Here is a 21,513-nt window from a genome sequence, read left to right on the forward strand (position 1 = left end):
TGCTGCCGCGACTTTACTTAATTCCCTCCCTTCACACACATACACACCCTCCCTTTGTTTCTTTCAAACGTCGTTTGTAAGGATCGCAAAGAAAGTCCAGACATCGTGGGGGATAACTCAGCTGTAATAAAACTCAGCGACCAGTGGTCTGTCAAATCCGCTATATGGCTGACCGGCACGACAGGCAAGGTAGGGGAGTTGTCGAATTCCAATATCATCTGATGTAGCCAATGATAAGACTTGGAGGCTGTGAAGTGTGGAGCAGGCAGGCAGATGGTGATTGTTTGTGGGGTGTGCAAGTCTGGGACTGGAAGCAGCTGACATCTTGTGTGGGGGAGGCGAGGGGTCAGCAGTCTGTAGAGTCTGGCTCCTGGCTGGCGATGCTGAGCTCGGTGCACCGCTGACCACGATCCCGGAGCTTGGAAAGGACAAAGGACGAGTGGAAGACGACAGGAAGTGGGAGCAGGACTATGCTGACGTCAAGATGCTGAGCGTGGTGGTCAACATCCAATATGGGCGTTCGGCTGCTGCTAGCTGGCCTGGTCGCCGCGCTCTTCGCAGGTGTGTTTGTGTGTTTGTGTGTGTGTTCAGTGTCTTCTCTCTCGTACTCCTACTGTCCTGTGACCTCAGGTACTTTTCTTTTCCACGCACGCATCCTATCAACATGATGAAAATTGGTTTCAACTCTCTTTCTCATCCTGTGAATTTTTAATACAATCTCTCTTGCAATGCTTTCAAGCACTGTTTGTTGTCCTCCTCTTTCTCTCCTTCACTCCTACGCTCTTAGACTCCACTGTTGATGTTTCTTGTCATTTATTGTATGAGTGGCATCTAATGCTTTATGATAATATCTATGTAATAATAATAATTAATTAAATAATAAATTGAATAATAAATAATTATGTTATAACTTAAGCCCAACCAGAGCGTAACGTTTTTCCAATTAATGTCCACTTCATAACAAGATACTAATTTTTTTAATTGAGGAACAGCCCTCCATTGGAGATATCCATGCTTAACACATTGAAATGTTCAGAACGATATATTTTTTAAGTCACGTGTTTGAAGTGCACATTGCTTGTGTCGTCAAACTACATGAGCAGGCCGCAGCAATGAAAGATAGGGGTGACCATGGACGTCACGGGCATTACTATATCCATGTACTTCACTGACAGAATATTTGTATGCACGTACGTCGCTGACACAATGGCTGTGTCCATATACGTCACTGGCATAGTAGCTTTATCCATATACGTCACTGCCACAGTAGCTTTATCCATCTACGTCACCGACATAGTAGCTTTATCCATATACGTCACTGACATGGTTACGGACACTTTTTTGTACTTTTTAATGCTTGTGCTAGTATCGTGTGAACGAAAGGACTTTGTAATATGTGAGCATGCTGAATTAATATTTTATTGTGAACGCAGCCCATTTATTTTAACACATGAAGCCTTTTCCTTTGAACTTTTTTTTCATGAGCTGAAATGTGTGGTCAGATTCTTTTGGTGTGAGACTCTTCTTACAGCTTACGAGACTGAAAGGTGTGCAGAAGAAACTCCAAACACCTGTTGTGTTTAGCACATGAATCAGTCGAGTAGCGATTAATTTTTCTCTCTACATTTCATTTCCAATTCAGTTTTTACTTGCCCTTCTAAGTTTCTGTAAGTGGGGAATATGGTTAAAGAAGCACTGTTTGCAAATTTGTTGTTTTAAATGTGAGACTTTTCTTACGCCTCTCAATCTTTCTCTCCCCCTCTCTCTCTCTCTCTGCATCTCACTCTCCCCTTCTTTTTCTTCCCCATCCCTCTCGGGGTACGTCGATCCCACGCACCCAAGCATGCTGACATAATGACACATTATTCAAGAAAAAAACCTCTCAAACAAACAGTCGAAAACGGGTTGAGATCCGTTTGCAACTGAAGCTCTTTTCAACCATTTATTTCGCAAGCAGCTTTGTTTTTTTCTCCTTGCAAACTGGCCAAACGCGAGCTTCCATCGTGCTCAAAAGTGCTTTGAGGCGAGAATTGAGAACTTTCAATGGGCTGTCGGGTTACATCAAGACTGCAGAAGGGCATTTGTACATAGCTCTAATCGAACTTCATTGATCCCCCCAACACGATCCCAAGAGGCCATGTTCACTTGAATTACAAGAATTAGTTTGCTGCATCGATAGCGCAGGCAGGAATAATACGTATTACGGTCAGTCAGGGATAACGAGCGTCCCTCCACCCGACACACACCCCGCCCACCCCTCGCCTGTCCCACTCCCGTAATTATAACTTGCCGCAGACAGGGTCCACAAAAGTAAACAGCAAGAAGAAAAGCAAGGCAAACCCGACTTTGGATGACCAGTGTGAAAGGGATGTTTGTAGTGTGTACAAACCTAACTAGTCGAACGCCTTTACAGACCATAATAAGCAGGTCAGAAATGGGCCAACAGAAAAAGTACACTACGGGCTCGCTCATAGGACGGACAGTTTAAAGCTCTCGTCGGGTACAAAATGATTAATTTTTTTAATGATGAAGTAGGTAAAGCTCAGTGCCAGAAGCTGTTTGTCCAAATCTGGGTGAAGACCTACTCCAGTTCTGGAGATGGACACAACTTACCGCCATAGAAAGAGGTTAAAACTATGATGTCAGGTTTAATTAGGGATTACCCCTAACTAAGATATGGTCCCAGTTATCCCATTGGCTGAATCTTCACAACAAAAACATGCCCTTGTTTCACATCTGTAATGTTGATCTCTTTTTGCTTTTAGTAATGTTAAGTTGAAGCTTGGGAAATTTTCTTCGTTGTCACCTGATGTGAGGTCAAAGGATAACAAAATTTAGACTTGGTCTTGTAGTCTGGGGAATATTTTACATAAACCCAAATACTACTAAAGACTACAAACAAAATTGTTAGAGGATTGGAGAGAAATCAGAGCTACCTCGCGATAATTAGAATAATTTCAAATATGATTTGAGGACGCATGGGTAGTTGTGAAAGGCTGTGTCCCAGTTCCTTCTGTAGAGAGTCAATGTTGCTGTCACCGAGTCATAATCCAGTAACCATGGCAAACAAATCATGAGCTGAAACCTGTACGCAAGTATTGGCACATAATATTGGGTTTTCGGTTTTCACGGAGTAATGTAGGATCGATTCCATCACTCCAGCAAACTTGGGTTTTCTCTTATCTCCGAGTGACACCCTTCAGCCTGAATGCAAACGGACCTGTTCACACGTGATACAAACTCACACAGAAGGCGACCAGAATGCCAGTGCACCTCAAAGTGAACGCAAGCACTTGACGCACACACCCCGGGTGGCGTGCAGCAGGCGCGCGTGAAGTGTATATACGTACCACGAGACTCTCCGTGGCCACAGAACCGTGTCGGGTCGCATCTCTCGAGGGGACCGGTCAGAAGGCAAGGCAAGTCCCGGCCTCGGGAAGATGTCAATAGGCTGTGTTTGCTCGCCGCCGTGGCCCCAGCTATGATCCTAACGATGAGCTTGACGAGCCAACAACGAGCCGACCATCATTAGCTGGGATCCCGATGCTCGAGAGTGCTGGGAACGGCGACGAGGCTGCTCGAGAAAAGGCAGAAAAAATCTTTTCTGCGCAAACAAACGTGCAGAAGACAAGGGAGTTGATGTGAACGAGGACGAAATAGTCAGAGGGTGAAGTGCTATTTTCGCAGCTGGACGCCCGAAGGGTTTCTTGTACTACTTCTTGTGTCGCCTCACGGACGGTTCGCTTTTGAAGATGAAGCGACCGTTCTTTGTCAGGTGAATGTTGGAAGTCGATTGATTTGCCTTTCTTTTTTTTTTTTTAATGTGTCAGGAAATGATGAGAGTGACTTGTTCATACACTGACGATCGTAGTTTGTTAATTCTGACCTCCAGCTTGGTATCTTACATCAACGTGACCTTTGTCTTTGCGCATGCTCGGACATGCAGACGCCCAAGTTCTTGAGGTAGATAATGATGCGGATGACTCTTGATTATCTCTCTGACTGAAGGTTAGACTGATCCACACGCCATCTATCAGACCTTGGAGAATACCCATCAGATCTCGAAATGAAAAATAATGGCCACACGAAAAAGAAAGAAAGTTTAAGAAAAAAGAGGAGACAAAAGATCAGATATAAGAACCGAGAGAGACAGAAGAAGGACAGAGGTAGCAATGAGCACTGAACACGGGCTATCTTCTACATGCTTGACTGCGCCGTCTTATGGACCATGGTGCATGGAAGTTAGGGAAGGAGGGTTGGGTGAAGGGTTGGGGCAGACAACAGTTTAAAACTCTTCGTATCCTGATAAGATAGATACGGGGTCGCGCTTGAAGGCTGCCACCAACTTGCTATCACCAAAAGATCTTCCTCAAAGTTCCATGATCCCTCTACATCTTCCCTCCATGGAAGATTCTTCCATGATCTTCCTTTGCCTGACCAAACTGATATGAAAGAGCAGCTCTTGACAAGGAGACATCATGTGAGCGCCTGTCTGTCGTTCACTGTATGATCTTGTATGGATGTGGAGCAGCCGTGGGTGTGCAAATCATTGTGGACAGACAGTATTTCTAGAGACTTATCTTAATTCAATCAAGTTCAGAAAATCCACCCAAGAAACATTTAAAACACATTTTTGGCACACGTTGCTTGAAGGACTCGGAAAATCCGTGAATGGTCCTTTCTATGATTTCTCCTTCTTGACGATTAAATCCGTTCTTAAGATTCTGTCCACACGTAAATGTGTTGCAAGTCCCGTGCACACCTCTGGGCTCTTCCATGTGCAAAAAAGATCCCACAAACATTCATGCAACCCACCACAGATGAGCTCAACTGGTTAATTTTTCTCGAGGCATCTTAGAAGCTTTAAAGAAACGTTTCTGCCATTGATCATGGAAGCTCGTTTACGGGTTCTGACCGAAAAAAATGAAAGGGGGGAGGACCTGTTTCTTTGGATCTCTTTTATAACGACTTAAAGACAACAGCTGGCGTCTGTTAGTAGTGATGTCCAGCAAGGAACTCAAAAAGAAAATAAAAGAATGGTCGAATGTGTAAATTTCACAGGACGAATCCCTTTGACGATGGCGAGCTCAGGAACTAATAGGCCGGCTAGCTGCACGACACCAAAGAGCTGCGAATCACAGAGAGATTTCCTGCTGCTTCCTCCGTCTGCCTTCATTTACAAAATGAAAAACTTTTCCGAGCGTTTGAAATTTGTGGATCGTGGACATGATGGATTGTATTACTGCTCTTTCTCTTCCTCCATCTTTTTTTCTTCCTTTCGCGTTATTCTGCTTAAAACTCTATGTATGTAGTGGGAGAGTATATAGAAGGGTCTCATAGAGGTATATGTGTATATACTTTGAAACTGAATGTTTTTTCCCATTTTGAGTCATTATTGCTTTTATTTTCTCGCCATTATGTCTTATGTCAACAATTGGTGAGGCCAAAACAGTCTCTCTCCATCTCTCTCTCTCACACACTCTCACTACAAAGTAACTCGGAGGTACACAGGGTAACAACTAAACGGTATTCCGTGAACATTCGACTAGAACCATTCTGTTTCCTTCTTTCTGTTCTCTTTTCTTTTTCCCCGGTTACATTACAGCAACACAAGCTGTCTTAAGTCTTAATTAATCGAGCAATGTTCTCAATCTAACAATATAACGAGGTTTCCATTCCACCCAGTAGCATGTCACGTGGTCGTATATTTAGGCAGCTCATTGGACACATTATACATGAACAGAGTTGTCAGGAAGATAAACTTGCTGAGAGACATCGCAGCCGGATTAAAATGACAAAAAAAAGGATGAAGCTCGTGGCGGCAGCACTGATAACGATGTGTTAACATTATTTTGTAGAAGGCTGTTTCGTAACAATTTTCTTTTTACTCTTAAGAGAATCATCGCCTTTTAAAACGCACGGAAGAAAACAGTTCTTGAAAAATTGCGGCCTGAAGACTGATTCAGGGGAACAGCTAAATGATTTAGGGTGAGCAGAATGAAACAATGATTTGTAGGAACGGAAAATTGACTTGGGGCCCGGACAACAGCGGATTACAAGGACGCCATGATGGAGTGAGGACCTTTCTCGACAAGGATTGGAGCCACGTAATTGAGAAAGTCTGGTGGCAGGACATCCCAAACACATTGTATGGCCAAGCAATCATGAGTTCTCTTCCCCCTACCTTACAATGTTAGTTGTGTCTCACCACATGTTTGGATAAAATCTTTATTTTATTTCGATGTTAAGTGGTATTGCGAAACTTGACCACAAAAGGGTTGTTCATTGACACTTTCCTCTCTGTGCCACGCATCAGACGAGAGAAATTCAGGCTCCACTGTTTAGAGTTCGTTGTCTCTTTTCCTTTGAACTGTGTTACCTTCAAATCCAGCCTCAAAACTTATTTCTTCAAAAGTACTGCCCCACTCACTCCTCAATTCTGTATTCATCTTTTTCAAAGTATCGTTACCTGTTTGCTTATGTTTCTAGTGTAGTAGACTGTCGGTTCGTCTGTAGTCTTTATGTGCAGCGAACTGAGCTCACAACCACACTGGAATGCGTGAAGAAAAAAAAAGTAAGGTTAAAAAACAGACATCGTTACATGACACGTAGAGGACGACGTTGCTGTCACGTTGCTCAGGCAAACGTAACCCACGATAACGTCACCGTACACTCTTGTTACGTCTGGTAATAGAACGGTCGCTGGAGTGAGGTTCCATAACTAGGAGATCGATGGTTTCGCCCATTTTCTCAGATTATTGGCGAGTTGGCCCACGTAATTGAAAATGCCCAAAGCTTTTCTGTGACAAAATATCCCGAGTCAAGGAGATTGTTGCTCTTTCTTTGCCCTGGAGATTCAAATTAAATCCAGTCGCACCCCCTGAGAATAGGTGAAGAAAAAGAGCATGGGGTAGACCGCAAAAATCCAGCCTGGTAATTTTAAGTAATCGCCAGGGATCCTGCAAGCCGATCCACTATTCCCTGGCAAATTGGATCAGGATGTCTTATTAAGTATGCAACACCAATAAAAGCTAAAGGCCCCAATCGAAGTCTGGTGGGTGTCTGTGCTACGGGCCCTTCAAAGAGATTTTTAAAGTCGCGAGACGAAACGGTGTTTTCGATCAGTCACCTCTCCCAGTTACAGTCCTTTCTGAATTTGGTAGTTGCAGAGTCGTCTCTCCTTGTTTCCTTTTTGTTTTCTCGATCTCTGTCAGTCTGAAGTTTGTTTGTGTGTTTAACTTTTCTTAACTTCTTAGTCTGTGGTCAGTGGATGTATCTGTGATTTATCTCATTCCCCACACGGAGGCGAGCTCAATACGTGTTTGTATGTATGTGTCAGACCTAAGTCATGCTTGAGTCTGTGGTGCGTAGTCACCTGTTCTGGTGCAGGGTGATACCTCCGTCGTTCACCATACTTAGCATTTTTTGTTTCCAGCCTTGTAATCAAGTAATACTGCCATGAAAACTTTTTTTCAAAAACTTTTTTAAAAAAAAAAAAAAAAAAACCGGCAATCAAGACATTAAAACAGCTTTTGATTGGCAAAGAAGTTCACTGCGACGCCGGGAGCCAGACATGAACACCACGGATGTGTTTAGGTGGATTGCTGTCTGCCGAGACCAACGCTTAGCCTCTTGCGAAGTTCTCCGCTGTTAGTCTCGGCGAGCCTTAACAAAGAATGTGACTAAACCGGAAGCTTTGTACACTCCTGCCTCGTTTTGGTAGTTAACTGAAAAAGTCGTCCGCCAGCAGTCCAGTAATACGTTGGTGATGGCAGTTACTGAGTTTCTCTTTTTCTGACGTTTGCAGTGCCCCGAGTGCTGTGTGACGAGTACGAGTACCGACTGGTGCGGGACCTGCTCATGGGCTACGACAAGCGTGTGCGACCCTCACGTAACCACTCCGAGGCTCTCAACGTGACCTTCGGCCTCGCTCTGGCACAGATCATCGACGTGGTCAGTAAAGAACGTACTTCTAGCTTTTCTGTTCATCCTGCTGTTGCCAGACAAAACTTTATTAAAAGTAAACGCCTAGAGTGTGATACTACTATACTTGCTAAGACCTTGGTATAGTTTCTTTGTTTATCTTCATGTACACATTGACATTACTTATTAGGTTAAGGTTTTTATTTTTGTTCGTTCATGTTTGTTACATTTGTCAAATCCATTACAAAGGATTTTTGATATTAAAACGACATCCGCTGTAATAGGTTTGGCAACGCATGATGACATCCGGCTATAATTTTCAAGGAAATCCAGATTGAGACTTTCTAACCAGCATGGATAAAAAAATCCAAGTCCCTGAGGGAAGTTCATAGCCACACTAATCATTAAATACGGTGTGCTACAAGTGCGGAACATATCGTTCGAAATATTTTCTCTGCAAGAAAAAAAGTAAACTTTTTCATTTCCTGCTCTGATTTTCGTAGAAAGAAATCGCGTGACATCAGGCAAGAAGTAGATTTCGTTTGAAAAGGTGAAGCAAAATCTGTTATTGACTTGCTTTAGGCGTTAGACCATGTTCTTGGCGCGATTACAACTTTGGCTACGGTTGTAACGGGCCTTGAGATGACGTCACTGTTGTGCGAGACCTGCCATTGCGGGTCTGTCACTGGGAGCCTGTCCTTGTAAGTCTGTCACGTGGCAGCCTGTCACAAGGAGCGATGGCACTGTGAGCCTGCCATGGGCCGCCAGTTGCAGGCTGTTAATTATCGCGCTCGTCTCTAATTGTCACAGAGATCCCCACAAGCCGGCCTCTCAGATCACCAGCCAGCAGTTTAGGGTTGTTGCCCACAGCAGTCTGCCCGACCTGCTCTCCAGTATTTCCGGTCGTTGTTCAAGCTCCCGCTGACCATCTGACGTCAGCAGTGAGCATGCGCAGTCGTTGCCTTTCCGGTTGATAACCCGAAGACCACGTGGCCTGCTTCCATCGTCACTTCGTCTAACAAGAGGGGGGTGGGGTCACGTGCCTGCCCACTTCCACCTTCACGTAGAACGACAGATGCTCGTATGTATAGATACCGACAATTTGAACTCCATCATCCAGCATCATCTTGCACCGAGGCAGACAACAGCGGTTACTTTCTTTGACGACGACAACCACAAGAAACATGGCCGCAATTGTTTTCCTTGATAATTTAAACTCCTGTTGTTTTCCTACCTCCACGTCTTCCCACTTAATTTTTGCAGTTTTGTGGTTGTTTGGAAGCAAGCAACTTCTTTGCTGAAGGCCCTTTTTTTACTTACAAAAAAGTGGATCAATTGTTTTGTGGGTTTTCCCCGGCACACCGGGATTGAGTAAGGGAAATGATTTACACACAGCTATACAATATGATTTAGTGCATATACACTAGCTGTGTGGTATGTGTCAGTGTGTACTACAGAGCATAGTTCAGGGTCTGCTACAGGAAGTGGTTCAATGTTACTACAGAGCGTATGTCAGTGTGAACTGGATTGCCATGCAGCTCGATCCCCATCCATCCATCTATAGGGCACAGAATGCCCCACAACTGGCCCGAATGTCGAACATCAGCGGTCATAGATCGTCTGCGCCATCAGGCAACAGACGAGACGGGGAGGAGAAAGGAAAGCGAGCGGAATGATGGGATAGATAATGAAGGAAAGAACCCGGCTGTAAGACACATAATGTTGCCCTTGAAACTCATAGCTTAATTAAGATGGCGCGTTCCTGGACAAACGGCTGGTGATGGTGAGCCGAACCCTGGCAGGTTTACCCGAGGATAAACTTATTTGCAAATAAGTAGGTTGAGTTACAAGATATATTTCCCTAATAGCTGATCCTTGCGGGCTGCCTTCCTCCGGGCCCGGCTGATGATGATGATTGATTGAGGATTGATGAGGATGATATCACCGTCAGCTTTGCCAGGCAAGAAAGGCATCAGTCCTCGATCGTCACTTGTAGTACGTCTACCCGACCTAGCCTCACTAACACTCATACCTCTCCCATTGACTGTGGTCTTGGTTACAACTTTAATGACTTTTTTCCTTTTCTCTACAGAATGATGGCGGCTTTACTGGTTTCTCGGCAGTTTTTAAGCTGATTGCTCCGTGTTGGGCACTTCATTGCCTCCCCACCCACACACACACACACGCACGCACCTCTATGCAAGGTTCGCACGTGCATAAAAGTGTGTTGCAGCTTTGGCGTGACAGGTAGGCAGACACAGGGCAGCGTGCATGCTGAACCAATGCAAAGCACGTGATTTTCATCTGACAACGGTCAAGTCCTCGGTACTCGGCAGACACAAACCCTTCATTCTAATACCGAGCGAGGCGCAGACCGCGAGTAATGCAGGCGTAATAGCCTCACACAACAAGCCGTGCGTAATGACTTCCAACAACTGCAAGCTTTGCTTTTAATTAATACTGAAGAAATACACGCCGTGCGTGTTGATGGTGAAAGGCGGCGCGTGAAGGAAAAACACGGCAATCTTGCTACATCTGCAGGATTCATTTGCACGCGCTTCGTTGCCACCCTCGCTCGCCTTCATTCTTCCCTCCTTCCTTCATCCCTTCCGTCATCTCCACGTTGTTCTTGTGTTGTTGCCGACTCCCCAGTCTTTATTCACAGAGTCAGTCAGGCAAGCAGCGAGTGGTGTACGGCTGTGTGTACCTGACATCTTTGCTGACTGCTTTCAAAGCACGCGCTTCCGCATCCCCGTGACCCTTAAGGTCAGACCGGAATGGAGAAGAAACAATGAAACGACCGCTCTCCGATTCCTGGTCGATGATGCGGTTGCTGGCGTGTACACACCTCCTGGAGCATGTTGGAAATCAAGAAAAGGAGGAAGGGAGGAGAGAAAAAAAGAGGAATAAAATCAGAAAGAAAAATATAAAATAAAAAAGCTTTTTGCAGACGATGATTGGGCAGCAACAGATATATTGCAGCTACCCAAAGACTTCGGTCCTCTCTAATATTTGATTGTTTGGTGTCCAACTTATTACGGAACGAGAATTTCTACTTTGCGGCATTAGTGTTTTATAGGAACAGACATAAAGCAAAGGTTTTCAATAGAATGTCAGATTCGTTAAGCGATTTACTGATGATTGCTGGCAAAAACAAACAAAAATTAAACAAAAACTGTTTTGTGTTGTGAAAGAGAGCAAATAGCGATAGTTATGAGTATGAAAGAGAAAGTTACAAGCGGTTGTAGGGGAGGAAGAAGAAGAAGAGAAATAAAGACTCAGGAAGGACAGACATATCCTACAAATAGCAGACACATGTCGGACATATATCACACAACGAAACACGCGTGCACGCTCCTGTACATGTATGTCTGTGTGCGTGTATGTCTGTGTATAGAAGAGAGATAAAGTACATGTAGGTGAGAGTGTATACTTTGCATGCAATTTAGTTTTAAATACAGTCGTCCCTCGCTATATCGCTTCTCACTTTATTGCGGATTTCTTTAAAAAATATATCTAATTCTCTATAGCTTTCGCTACATCGAGGAATTTTGCGGTATATAGGTATTTATATGATATTTATAATTTTAATTATTTTTACCTAAAAAATTAATATAAAAATTCTAATTTAAACGTATTAAAAGAAAATTAAATCGAAATAAAATACAATATGTACAGGTATGTCTTAACGGATGAATACAGTATGGTACACAATGGAATCGTAGTACTGTCCGCCACCACCACTTGAGCAAGTTTACCAAAGTGACATTAAAATATAAAAAAATGGGAAAGGTTTATAGGAGTGTTGAAAGGGTTATAAAGCCTTAATGTCTGTATATAATAAAATAAATATAAAGCCGCTTACTTCGCGGATTTTCACTTATCGCAAAGGTCTCTGGAATGTAACCCTTGCGAAAGGTCAGGCATTACTGTATAAGTTTGAATGTAAGAGTTGTCACACACACAAACACAAACAATCCCGACAATAACCTTGAAAGTTCATGCTTCTTGATCGCTTCTTCCTTTTTCTTTTTTTTTTTCTCCCTTCTTTCAACTGCCTTTGTCAGCCCGCTCACATAACCAACTATCCTGAATATTGTCTTCCGAGTGGCGCTCTACCCAGTAGTCTCCCCTTCCCCCATCGCCTCACACACATCGCAGAATATTACGCATTTGTTGCCTCCCTTCTGGTTATCTCCTCTTGTCCCTTGCTACGCGGTGTGTCCGCGGCCCTCGGGGCCTTTTCTGAATCGATTGTAAGGTAATTAGTGAAAATGTCCCCGGAGTCGCCGCATTTTTCCTGCTCCTTCTCACCTTGTCATCGTCGTGGACGATTTATTGTCGTTCATCCCAACAGAAGTCTCTATCCACGCTCTTCTTTGCGGATATCCGCCAGCCATTTTGCAGCGAGCATGCGCGTTGACGAGTTGGAGGTGGTCACGGAAAAGAGAAGGAAGAAGCAAACTAAAAAACATTCTGACGGCTGTAACACTCATCTCTGTCCGTGGTGACTAGTTGTAGAGGCCTGATTAACTTAACCGCACACTACCATTTTTTTTTTCTTTGAGGGGATATGTCCGAGGATCCTGCTTTAAGAGTTTTAAGAATAATGAATATTGTAATGCCTATTATGATAAACAAGTGACAGCTGTCTGTCAGTCTGTCTATTATGAGCTACGCAAGATCAACACCATCCATCACATTCTGTCTACTCGCTCTACCAACATCTTGTCTGTGTGTTTGTTTATCCACACTTGATTACTGCAACTCCTTGCCCTGGATACCTTCTTCACACAGAGATAACACAACAATAAATCAATAACATATGAAAAATAATATTTTAAAATCACTTAGTGACAGTAACTTTAAGTATATTTTGAAAAAAGAATTCATCAAAAAAGATTCATGAAAAGGTTCATGGGTGAGAAATGAACACCTGGGGATTAATGGTTGCTTTCTTTTACAGGATATGAAGAACCAGGTGATCACAACCAACTGCTGGCTTAACCAGGTGAGTCCTAGGCTTAATTAAGTGAGTTAGTGGTTTAGTAGCAATAGTTAGATGTTACTTGATCAGTCTGCCCGAAACCCGAGTTAGTAATTTACTTCAAAATATAGACTAACTACTTAACTAACTACTTACTAATTACTAACTAATTATTTAATAACTACGAACTACTTTAAAAATTTAGTTATAATAAGATTTCATCTATGATGACAAAATAAATGAGTCTTTACTGGTTGGACACATTTCTGTAACATGCATTCTACTCGCATTAGCCACATTTTAGACAATGAAAATCATTGTTATGTGTATTTATCAATTCGTAGCTCCATGTAATCGATGTTTAATCCAAAGCTTCTTGTATTAACTACTTAATCCATAACTACTCGTAGCTCCATGTATTCGATGTTTAATCCATGGCTACTGGTCATAATTACTCAATCCATAGCTATGGTCAATATTTTATAGCTACGTGTATTTGCTACTTAATCCGTAGAACTTGTATTAACTTATTAATCCATAGCTACTTGTATTCACTACTTCATAAACCCTCACTCATTCGTTGTTTACCTCCACACTCATCGACTACTTACTCTACAGATAGCTAACCCTGACATTTTCAGATTTGGACAGACTTTGGCCTCCAATGGGATCCTGACAAGTATGGCGGCATCAAAGTCATCCGCCTTCCACATGATGAGGTGTGGCGACCTGACATTCTCCTGTACAACAAGTACGTAACCTACTCTTTACATCCACACCACAGACTTAAATAAAATAGGTAATACCACAAATATACCATGTGCAGCCACACCACAAGTCCGCCATATGCAGCAATACCCCGGCCAATACCAGTTGCAGCAATGTTATAGGTATAGCACCGTGAAACGCATCAGGAACACCGAATACAGAAATTCACTAAAAGAGATTTGTCAAAAGCTGACAGACATCTGTTTGTCTTGAAATATGTCGAGAAAATTCATCGGCTATTTCGCTCACTTGAAAAAAGTATGCAAAGTCAAGAAAGTGGCAGCTTCCTTAGCACATGATTGAAAAACTGAAGAGGCGTCTTTAGAAAAAAAAAAACCTTACTCCCATGCAGTCTGTACCCCTGTGCAAGGTGTTGCGGAATTTTTTTCATTTGAGACTTGAATTGATTAGTGGCAGCTGAGCTGTAAGATTAGAAGTTTGTTGTTCTCTCCCATACACGTTCGCCACCTACTGAAATCAGATCAGCCAGTTAAGTTGAATAACACCTACGTCTTTTCTACATTTTTTTTTAAAGCTCAACGTGTCCTGTATAGCATCCGAAGTTAAATTTTTAGCCGCTTTCAATATTATTAAGCTGTTATCCGTCTGTTCTTTGAAAGTCATCTCCTCCTCAGTCACCCATTGGTCACTCACTGAATCTAAGTCAGCTAATCAAGTCGATCAACATCAACATCCTTCAACTGTAAACATTTTTAACTGTATTTTAACTTTAAACATTTTTTTTCCAGCGCTGACGTGTCGTCGTTCTTCTCGTCGATCAGCACTAACGTCATCGTGACTGCAGACGGCAATGTGACTTGGCTGTCCATGGTCATCTTCAAGTCCTCTTGCCCTATCGATGTGCGTTACTTCCCCTTCGACGTCCAGAACTGCTCCATGCTCTTCGCGTCGTGGACCTACGACGGGTTCAACATCAACCTCATCATCAACTCCCCGGAGGGCGACATCTCCAACTACATCCCAACAGCGAGTGGCAGCTGGTGTACTTGCGGGTGGAACGAAATGTCAAGGTGTACTCGTGCTGCGCCGAGCCGTACCCGGACATCACCTGCCACATCCTCATCAGACGGCGGCCGCTCTTCTACATCTTCAACATGATCCTGCCCTGCATCCTCATCACGCTGGTGGCGCTGCTCGGCTTCTACATCCCCAGCGACTCGGGTGAGAAGGTCACCATGGGCATCACCACGCTGTTGTCCATGACGGTCTTCATGATGCTGGTGACTGAGAACATGCCCCCGACCTCTGATGTCTCCCGCTCATAGGTGAGTGAGTGCATGTGAGTTCGTTAGGAGGACACAACTGTCAACGATTGACATCTTTGATAACTTTTTTTAGGATGGTGACGGGGGTGGGTAGATGATTGTCAGCCCTCCGATTGCCTGAGTGAAGGGGAAGTTGAGGCGAGTGAGGTAGGAGATTGTTGTTAGTGGCCAAAGTCTGTTGTAATTGAGTTTAGTAGTTCATTTTTTTGAGACCTCCTCAGGTCAGGTCAAGTGTGTAGAGACTGAGCCTAAGTCTGTAAGGTCTCCTGATAATTCAGTCTGTGTGTGTGTCAGAGAAAGAGAGGGATGGGCATTGTATTGAAGTCTTGTGCCGAGCCATCAGCTAGGGTCGTGTTGCTGCCATGTAAACTAGTATCACCTGCAAAGAAAAACTATCACACCCGAGATGAGATTTGAACCCATGATATTCCATCCTCGCAGTGTTCTAACTTATTGACCACTTCCTTATCATTCCCTCTCTGGGTTTGGTAGGGAGACGAGTTCTGGCATCAGCCGCTTTTAGGTCAGAGCAAGGATTAAAGAAATGACATTTATTTCTCAGTGCCACCCTCGAGATGAACACTGCCTATAGAATTTCTCCTGTTGATTCAGATCTTTAAAGAAGGTTTATTTTTCATACGTAAGTCTTGTCCCCTGTAGTTCATTTATCCTTTGAGTAATATTTGACTTGCAGCGTTCCCCATTTCGGCAAAGCAAATATTTTTCCGTCCAATACCCAGAGCAGAATCGTAACCCTCGATCGAACTCCGATGAATAGCTATAGTTAAGTGCAACGCGAGACTATCTCGTCTTCTCACGGACTGAGCTGACTGCCTGTCCATTCTGATTAACTGGAGATGTGTTCACTCTCTTTGGTTTCTAGTTCCGCGAGTGTGCACTATTTCTTAGTAACGCTTTCTCGCGCGATCTCGTGATTTTCCGCGATAACAACGGCGCAGCAAACATTTCCGGTCGCGGTCGTTTGTTTATCTTCTTGCCTTCAGAAAATGGTTATTGTTGCTTTACTTTCCGTGTCTTCCATCCATTTTCTACCCACTAGTTTCTTATAAACTGTCATATCCATCCATCATCCATCCGGTCTTTCTGTCTGTTTATCTGTTTTGTCTCTTCATCAACTGACTGCGACAGAAAACACAACTAGCATCATTCACTGGTTAAATGTCCTCCAGAACTCTTTGAAAAATAAGATTGTCATGTCAGGGATGTCACTGGGTTGCGCGACATGATTATAGAAAAGGACATGAGTGCCGATCATCCATCCACCCGTCTCTGTTTTCATCGTCGTCGGTAGAGAGATGGTGAACTTCGGAACTGTCCTGATGTATGCATGTTTGAAGTTCAGAACTGAAGCACCTGAAATGTTCTGCAGGCATCTACTACGGGATGACAATCTTCATTGTCTCCTTCGCTACTGGTATGACCGTCTTCACCCTCAACATTCACCACAAAGGCGTGCGCGGCAAGGAAGTGCCTGCAGTCGTCAAGATGATCTGCTTCCGCTTCTTGGCCAGGATCTTTTGCATCCGCGTCGAGAGTTCAATGCCAGAGGGGCCATCTGTGGTGAGTAGCCTTCCCATGAAGGCAAATTACTTCCCTTCTCTACCCGTCTTCCCTTATTTATCACGAATGGCTTGCGCTTGCTTTCAGCTCTTCGTAGCTTTCGCAAAACATTTACAGAAAGACAGACAGCCAGGCAAGTAAGCAAACCTTCATGGTTCTTCTTAAGAATTTGAAGCAGATTTTACCCCCCTAATCCAAATCATCTTTAAATACCTCACTCTGGTTTGGTTCTGGTTTGAGGTTGTTTTTACTCTTGCCATGAAAACTCATCGGCCTGGTAAGAACATTAAAGAATTTAAGATTTCAGCAGTCTGTCACTTCCTTGAAACATTCATTCCCTGTAAATTCATTCCCTGCGCATATCACACATGTCGGGTTTTAAGTAATTAAAGTAAAAAAAAAACTATTCATACCTTAAATTCAATATTTTAATGAACTTCTGTGTAAAGTTTTTTCCTATACTTAACAAATTTTGTATTTTGCTGTGATATTGTGTGAAACCTTAGCATTTCTGATCAATCAAGTCTATTTAGTTTTGGAAGTGACATCATGCCATTTAACCTGTGGAAAACACTTTCTGAAGCGTTTAGGAAAATGGCCGAAACCTGAATCGCTTTCCTTGTTCCTAAACTTTTTCTTTAAAATATTAGAACACAAAGGCTGGTGTCCCCACCTCCATTCTTCCTTCACACTCCCACCCACACAGTTTGTTCAGTAACGTCTACGGTTACCATATTCTGCTAAAAGCAGAAACATTTATTGCAACCCTCCATCAATGCCAGACGCAGTAATTTTTAACTAAACCGGTTTCAGGAAAAGACTTGATCAGGTTCTCTCTTGCAGGACAGAAACATGTTATCGCCAGCTTACTGAGAGACAAGGGGACGTGCTCTAGTGTCTAGTTAGAGTTTCCGTAAACAAGGACGAAACATGGAGACAGAAAAAAAAAATTTGCTTTGTTTTATGGTAACCTAACATGCGTCCAAAAGCTATTTTTATATATATTAACAGGATATGTGGGCACCAAAAGAACCCGCACGCACAAACACATATTTTTCTACACAGTTACGCTCAATGATATGCATAAGAAAACACTCAAATAAACTCGGTTCTGTAAGTAACACATGATAAAACAGTGTGAAATCAGTGTGAAACAATCGTAGAGAGCCACTACGAAGCCTGCTGCATATGGACTGCTTCACATGTCTTGCAGTTCGCTCCCGAATGTAACGGCGCTGCGGGCAACTCCTCCTACATTCGCTACATGATGGCGCCACAGAGCGACACCGAGGCTTCGACGATTAGTGTAAGTTCGTGCTTAGCTCTTTTCGCCCCCTGCCCCCAACCCACTGCAGTCAAATAATGTTTTTGATAAAGCTCACTGCAAGATGGGGACCCCTTGCCTTACACACACACAAAAATTGGGGATAATACTCTACCGCGATTCGGTTCTCGAGATGCACGCCTACAAACATCCTGAACAAGCGGAGGTCACACTCGTGGTGTCATGTTTGTCCACAGATACGCTTAAACACACGGTCCGATTAGCTGCAGCCTTGGTAACGTAAACGTCTCCATGTACAATCGTGACGTCAGTGTCTTTGACCTCTGTATCTACTCGTGGTGATGCTTGCAGGCGTGTGTCCTGGAGAGCGGAAGGAAACTATTCATTTATATTTTGTAAACTAATAAATGCACCGGTCTTTACCCAACCATAAAAATTGCACCCTACTAAGTCTTTAAATACTCCAGTACCAATAATATTAAAGTTTTTAATTTCTGCTTGCTTTCACGGACACTGTTGTGTGACCTATCAGTCTTATTATCATTAAAACTATTTCGAGTTCGAGGGTTTTTTACTTAATGGAGTAGGTCATGGTGCTCTGCTTGGACTCTCAGAATAGAACATGGGGAAGATTGGGTGAGAGTGGAACTTAGTGTACTTTGTAAAGGGGCGATGCCATGGAAATTTTGTGTGTTTTCTTTTAATTATATCCATAAAAGGAAGCCTTTTTTCATTTGTACAAAGTTCTGTTTTGTCGAGCAGCTATGCAGATTCTCATGTTTGCTGTTCCAGGACCACAAGCAGCCGTCGGAGCATCTCAACATGTCGCGACTGGACGTCAAGTTGGAGACCGAAACCTCACACTCCTCCCCAGGGGCAACCGGGGAGATGGTGTCCGGTCTACAGCGCATGCGCCAGTCCATCAACAATGTTTCCTCGCCTCCTTCGGGCGGTGGGAGCGGCAGCCTGGGTCAAGGCGACCCTTTCGAGCTGCAGTTTTCCCGCGTGTTGCAGCGAGTGAACCAGACGATCGAGAGAAACGAGATTCGCCTGATGGAGCAGGACAAGCGTGAAGTCATCAAGCTCGAGTGGCAGCAGGTGGCGTTGATTGCTGACAGAGTTCTGCTCGTATGCTTCGTCACTGCCACTGTCACCATCACTGGCGTGGTCCTCTTCCAGTCTCCACCTTCCGCCAAAGTGTGACCCGGGAATGCAGTTCGTCCAGACTGATGCTGTGTCCTCCACGGTGATTTTTGTGGGGGGATGGGATTATTTTTTGTCCAGCAAGGGCAAACAAATCATCCAGACTACCGACAGAATTATCAGTTTTGAAAAGGATACTTCCGTTGCGGTGTGCGCGTCCTGGCAGGACGACCTGTGATGCGGACTTCGCAAAACCACACGACCTTATCGCACTCGCTTGTTGCTTGTGTACGGAGATATGCACGCGTTCGCTAGTGTGAATGGAACAGACTTTTATTAAAAAGCTTCGTCACATTCATAGGGATTTTCTGGGACCACACCTCTCAGCCTGTCTTCTTGAAAAAGCTGTCTACACACGCTGCCCATCTCTCCACGTTTCCAGTGAAGGTTCAATCTTGCTCTGTTCTGGAAAGCCAGAAAGGTGTTTTTCTGTTTCTCCTTTAAGACGAAAACTACAATAAACTTGTTTATAGTGGTGACGAGGATGTATATTTCCCCACCACCAATACCACGGTATGTAAATATAGGTTTTTAGTTGAGTACACACTTCTTTTAGTTTTTTAAAGACCCGTCCGACTGGGTTTATTTCTAAGATAGTAATCTGAGCGAATAGTCCCCTCGTCGGTCGCTTTGAGACGCAACTCTTGAAAAACTGACATTCTGACCCGCGAATACAAATTGATTAAATCTGAGAGGTTGTGCTGGAATACGAACGTGTCTAATTAACTCCCCTCAGTTTTTGATCTCCCTTTCGCCGTTGTCATGACGAGGAAACTGTATCCATGTTTCCAACCTGAATCATGAATCGGATTTCTGGTTGAAGTTTCTTTTATGAAATGAAGGGGTGATGGGAGGGTTATCTTCTCAGAGTTTTAAATTAGTGTCTTGAAATGAAATATTTTCTATTTTTTAAAAGAACAGCTCGGAGTAGTCCACATCGCTACTCATGTCCAAATCGTTGGAATAAAGCTGTACACCCACAATCTCGCCTCTACACACGCACGTACAGACATTCAAAATCCATTCATTTCATATTAAGGGTATTATTGTGTAGTTAGGTTTAATGTTGTTAAATTGGTATAAATTATTAAACTCATAGGCACATGTCACCAGATCAGCATCACCCTCACAACTACTGCTGCTAGACGACGATAAAGAAAGCGAGAACAGAAGAGAAAATTAAATTTTGAAGACAAGGTGTCAGTTCTGTGAGTATTTGTCAGGTGTTGTTCTGGTTCCATTCGATGACTGAATCATGATGGCTACAAAATGTGACTTTCCAGAGTAAAGACAATCTTGGCATACTCTTCACATCCCAATCTCTCTCCAAGGACCAAAGTAGCATACACTACTGATATTGCAGGTTTACTATTATCAGTATTTTTCAATCCAATGCCTTTCATTTGCCATTTCATGCTTGTATTGTAAGGTTGTAATCTTCCTCCTCTGGCTTTTGACTTTCTCCTTTTCATCTTTCTTCTGTTCTAGACTTCCTTCTGTTTGGTCTTCTCTGGCGTAGAACTCAAGTCTCCGTTGTTTACAAGCTTGTACACCTGTCCACCAACACCTGAAGATGCAGTAAATTTCCCTTGTCTCTTATTACTGTGAGGTTGGGGGGAGAGAGAGAGATTCTTCTAGTCCTGCGCATGCGCACTGTGAACTCCTGTGTGCGCATCACTGACTTCCGCCACAGTTTTCTCCCGCCCACACCGCAGTTTACAGATGAATGCCTCTTTCTCTCCTGGAATCGCGTTGTGGCGGATTCTGGACAGGATGATCGATTCCAACTGTTGCTTCTGTACATGTGGTCCTTCTGGAACTCGCCGCCGCCTCGTTGGCTCATCGCCTGCACGTCTCCCTCATCGTAGGGTTCGAAACTAGCCATTGTCTACACTACATTTCCTGATGGTCGGGGTCTCATGCACATGTTTGAGCATGTTTAACAGTAATGCCTGCTCGCTGTATGATGTTTACAAGTCAGATGATGCACACCTCATGTTTAAAAGTAATGCATTTCCCCCTTTTATTTATGAAAATGTATTGTCCATGTCACAGGCTTGAAATACGTTCGAAGAGAGAACAAGTAAACAATTATTTTTGCCACAGTTTTCATTCACCATCTATTCTCAAGTTATTACGTTTCAGTCTATATCGTCTGTCTACATATTTATGTCTGGTTTTTTTTCTTTTGTTTTATTTTTTTTTTTTTTTTATTTTTTTTTTTTTTTGTCAAAAGCCATTTTTTTCAGTTTTCAATATCAGTGTCGAATGAAATGCATGTGTATGAGTAATTGGATGAGTGAGCGAGTAAATCCGTGAGTGATAATGAATGTTTGGAGACAGAAACACTTTAACAGCAATCATCATTGTTTATTATTTTGTTTATTGGAGTTATTACAGACAGGTAACACAAATTACAAGCTTGTCGTATTGGTCTTTTTTTAAGTAATGCAGTTCTCTCTAACTAAAAAGATAAATAA

General features: G+C 43.3%; 1 protein-coding gene across 1 annotated transcript; it reads left to right on the top strand.

Annotated features, from left to right (window-relative positions):
• The first annotated feature begins 329 nt into the window (after positions 1-329).
• LOC112564107 (neuronal acetylcholine receptor subunit alpha-10-like) lies at positions 330-21,215 on the top strand. Its single transcript, XM_025238711.1, is given in 9 exon segments — positions 330-561; positions 7,808-7,953; positions 12,890-12,934; positions 13,552-13,661; positions 14,428-14,657; positions 14,660-14,952; positions 14,955-14,964; positions 16,355-16,682; positions 18,418-21,215. Coding segments are annotated over 9 exon segments (1,827 nt in total). The 5' UTR covers positions 330-512; the 3' UTR covers positions 19,034-21,215.
• Positions 21,216-21,513: the final 298 nt, after the last annotated feature.

The sequence above is a fragment of the Pomacea canaliculata genome, linkage group LG5 (assembly GCF_003073045.1).
Source record: "Pomacea canaliculata isolate SZHN2017 linkage group LG5, ASM307304v1, whole genome shotgun sequence".
Classification (NCBI taxonomy): Eukaryota; Metazoa; Mollusca; class Gastropoda; order Architaenioglossa; family Ampullariidae; genus Pomacea; species Pomacea canaliculata.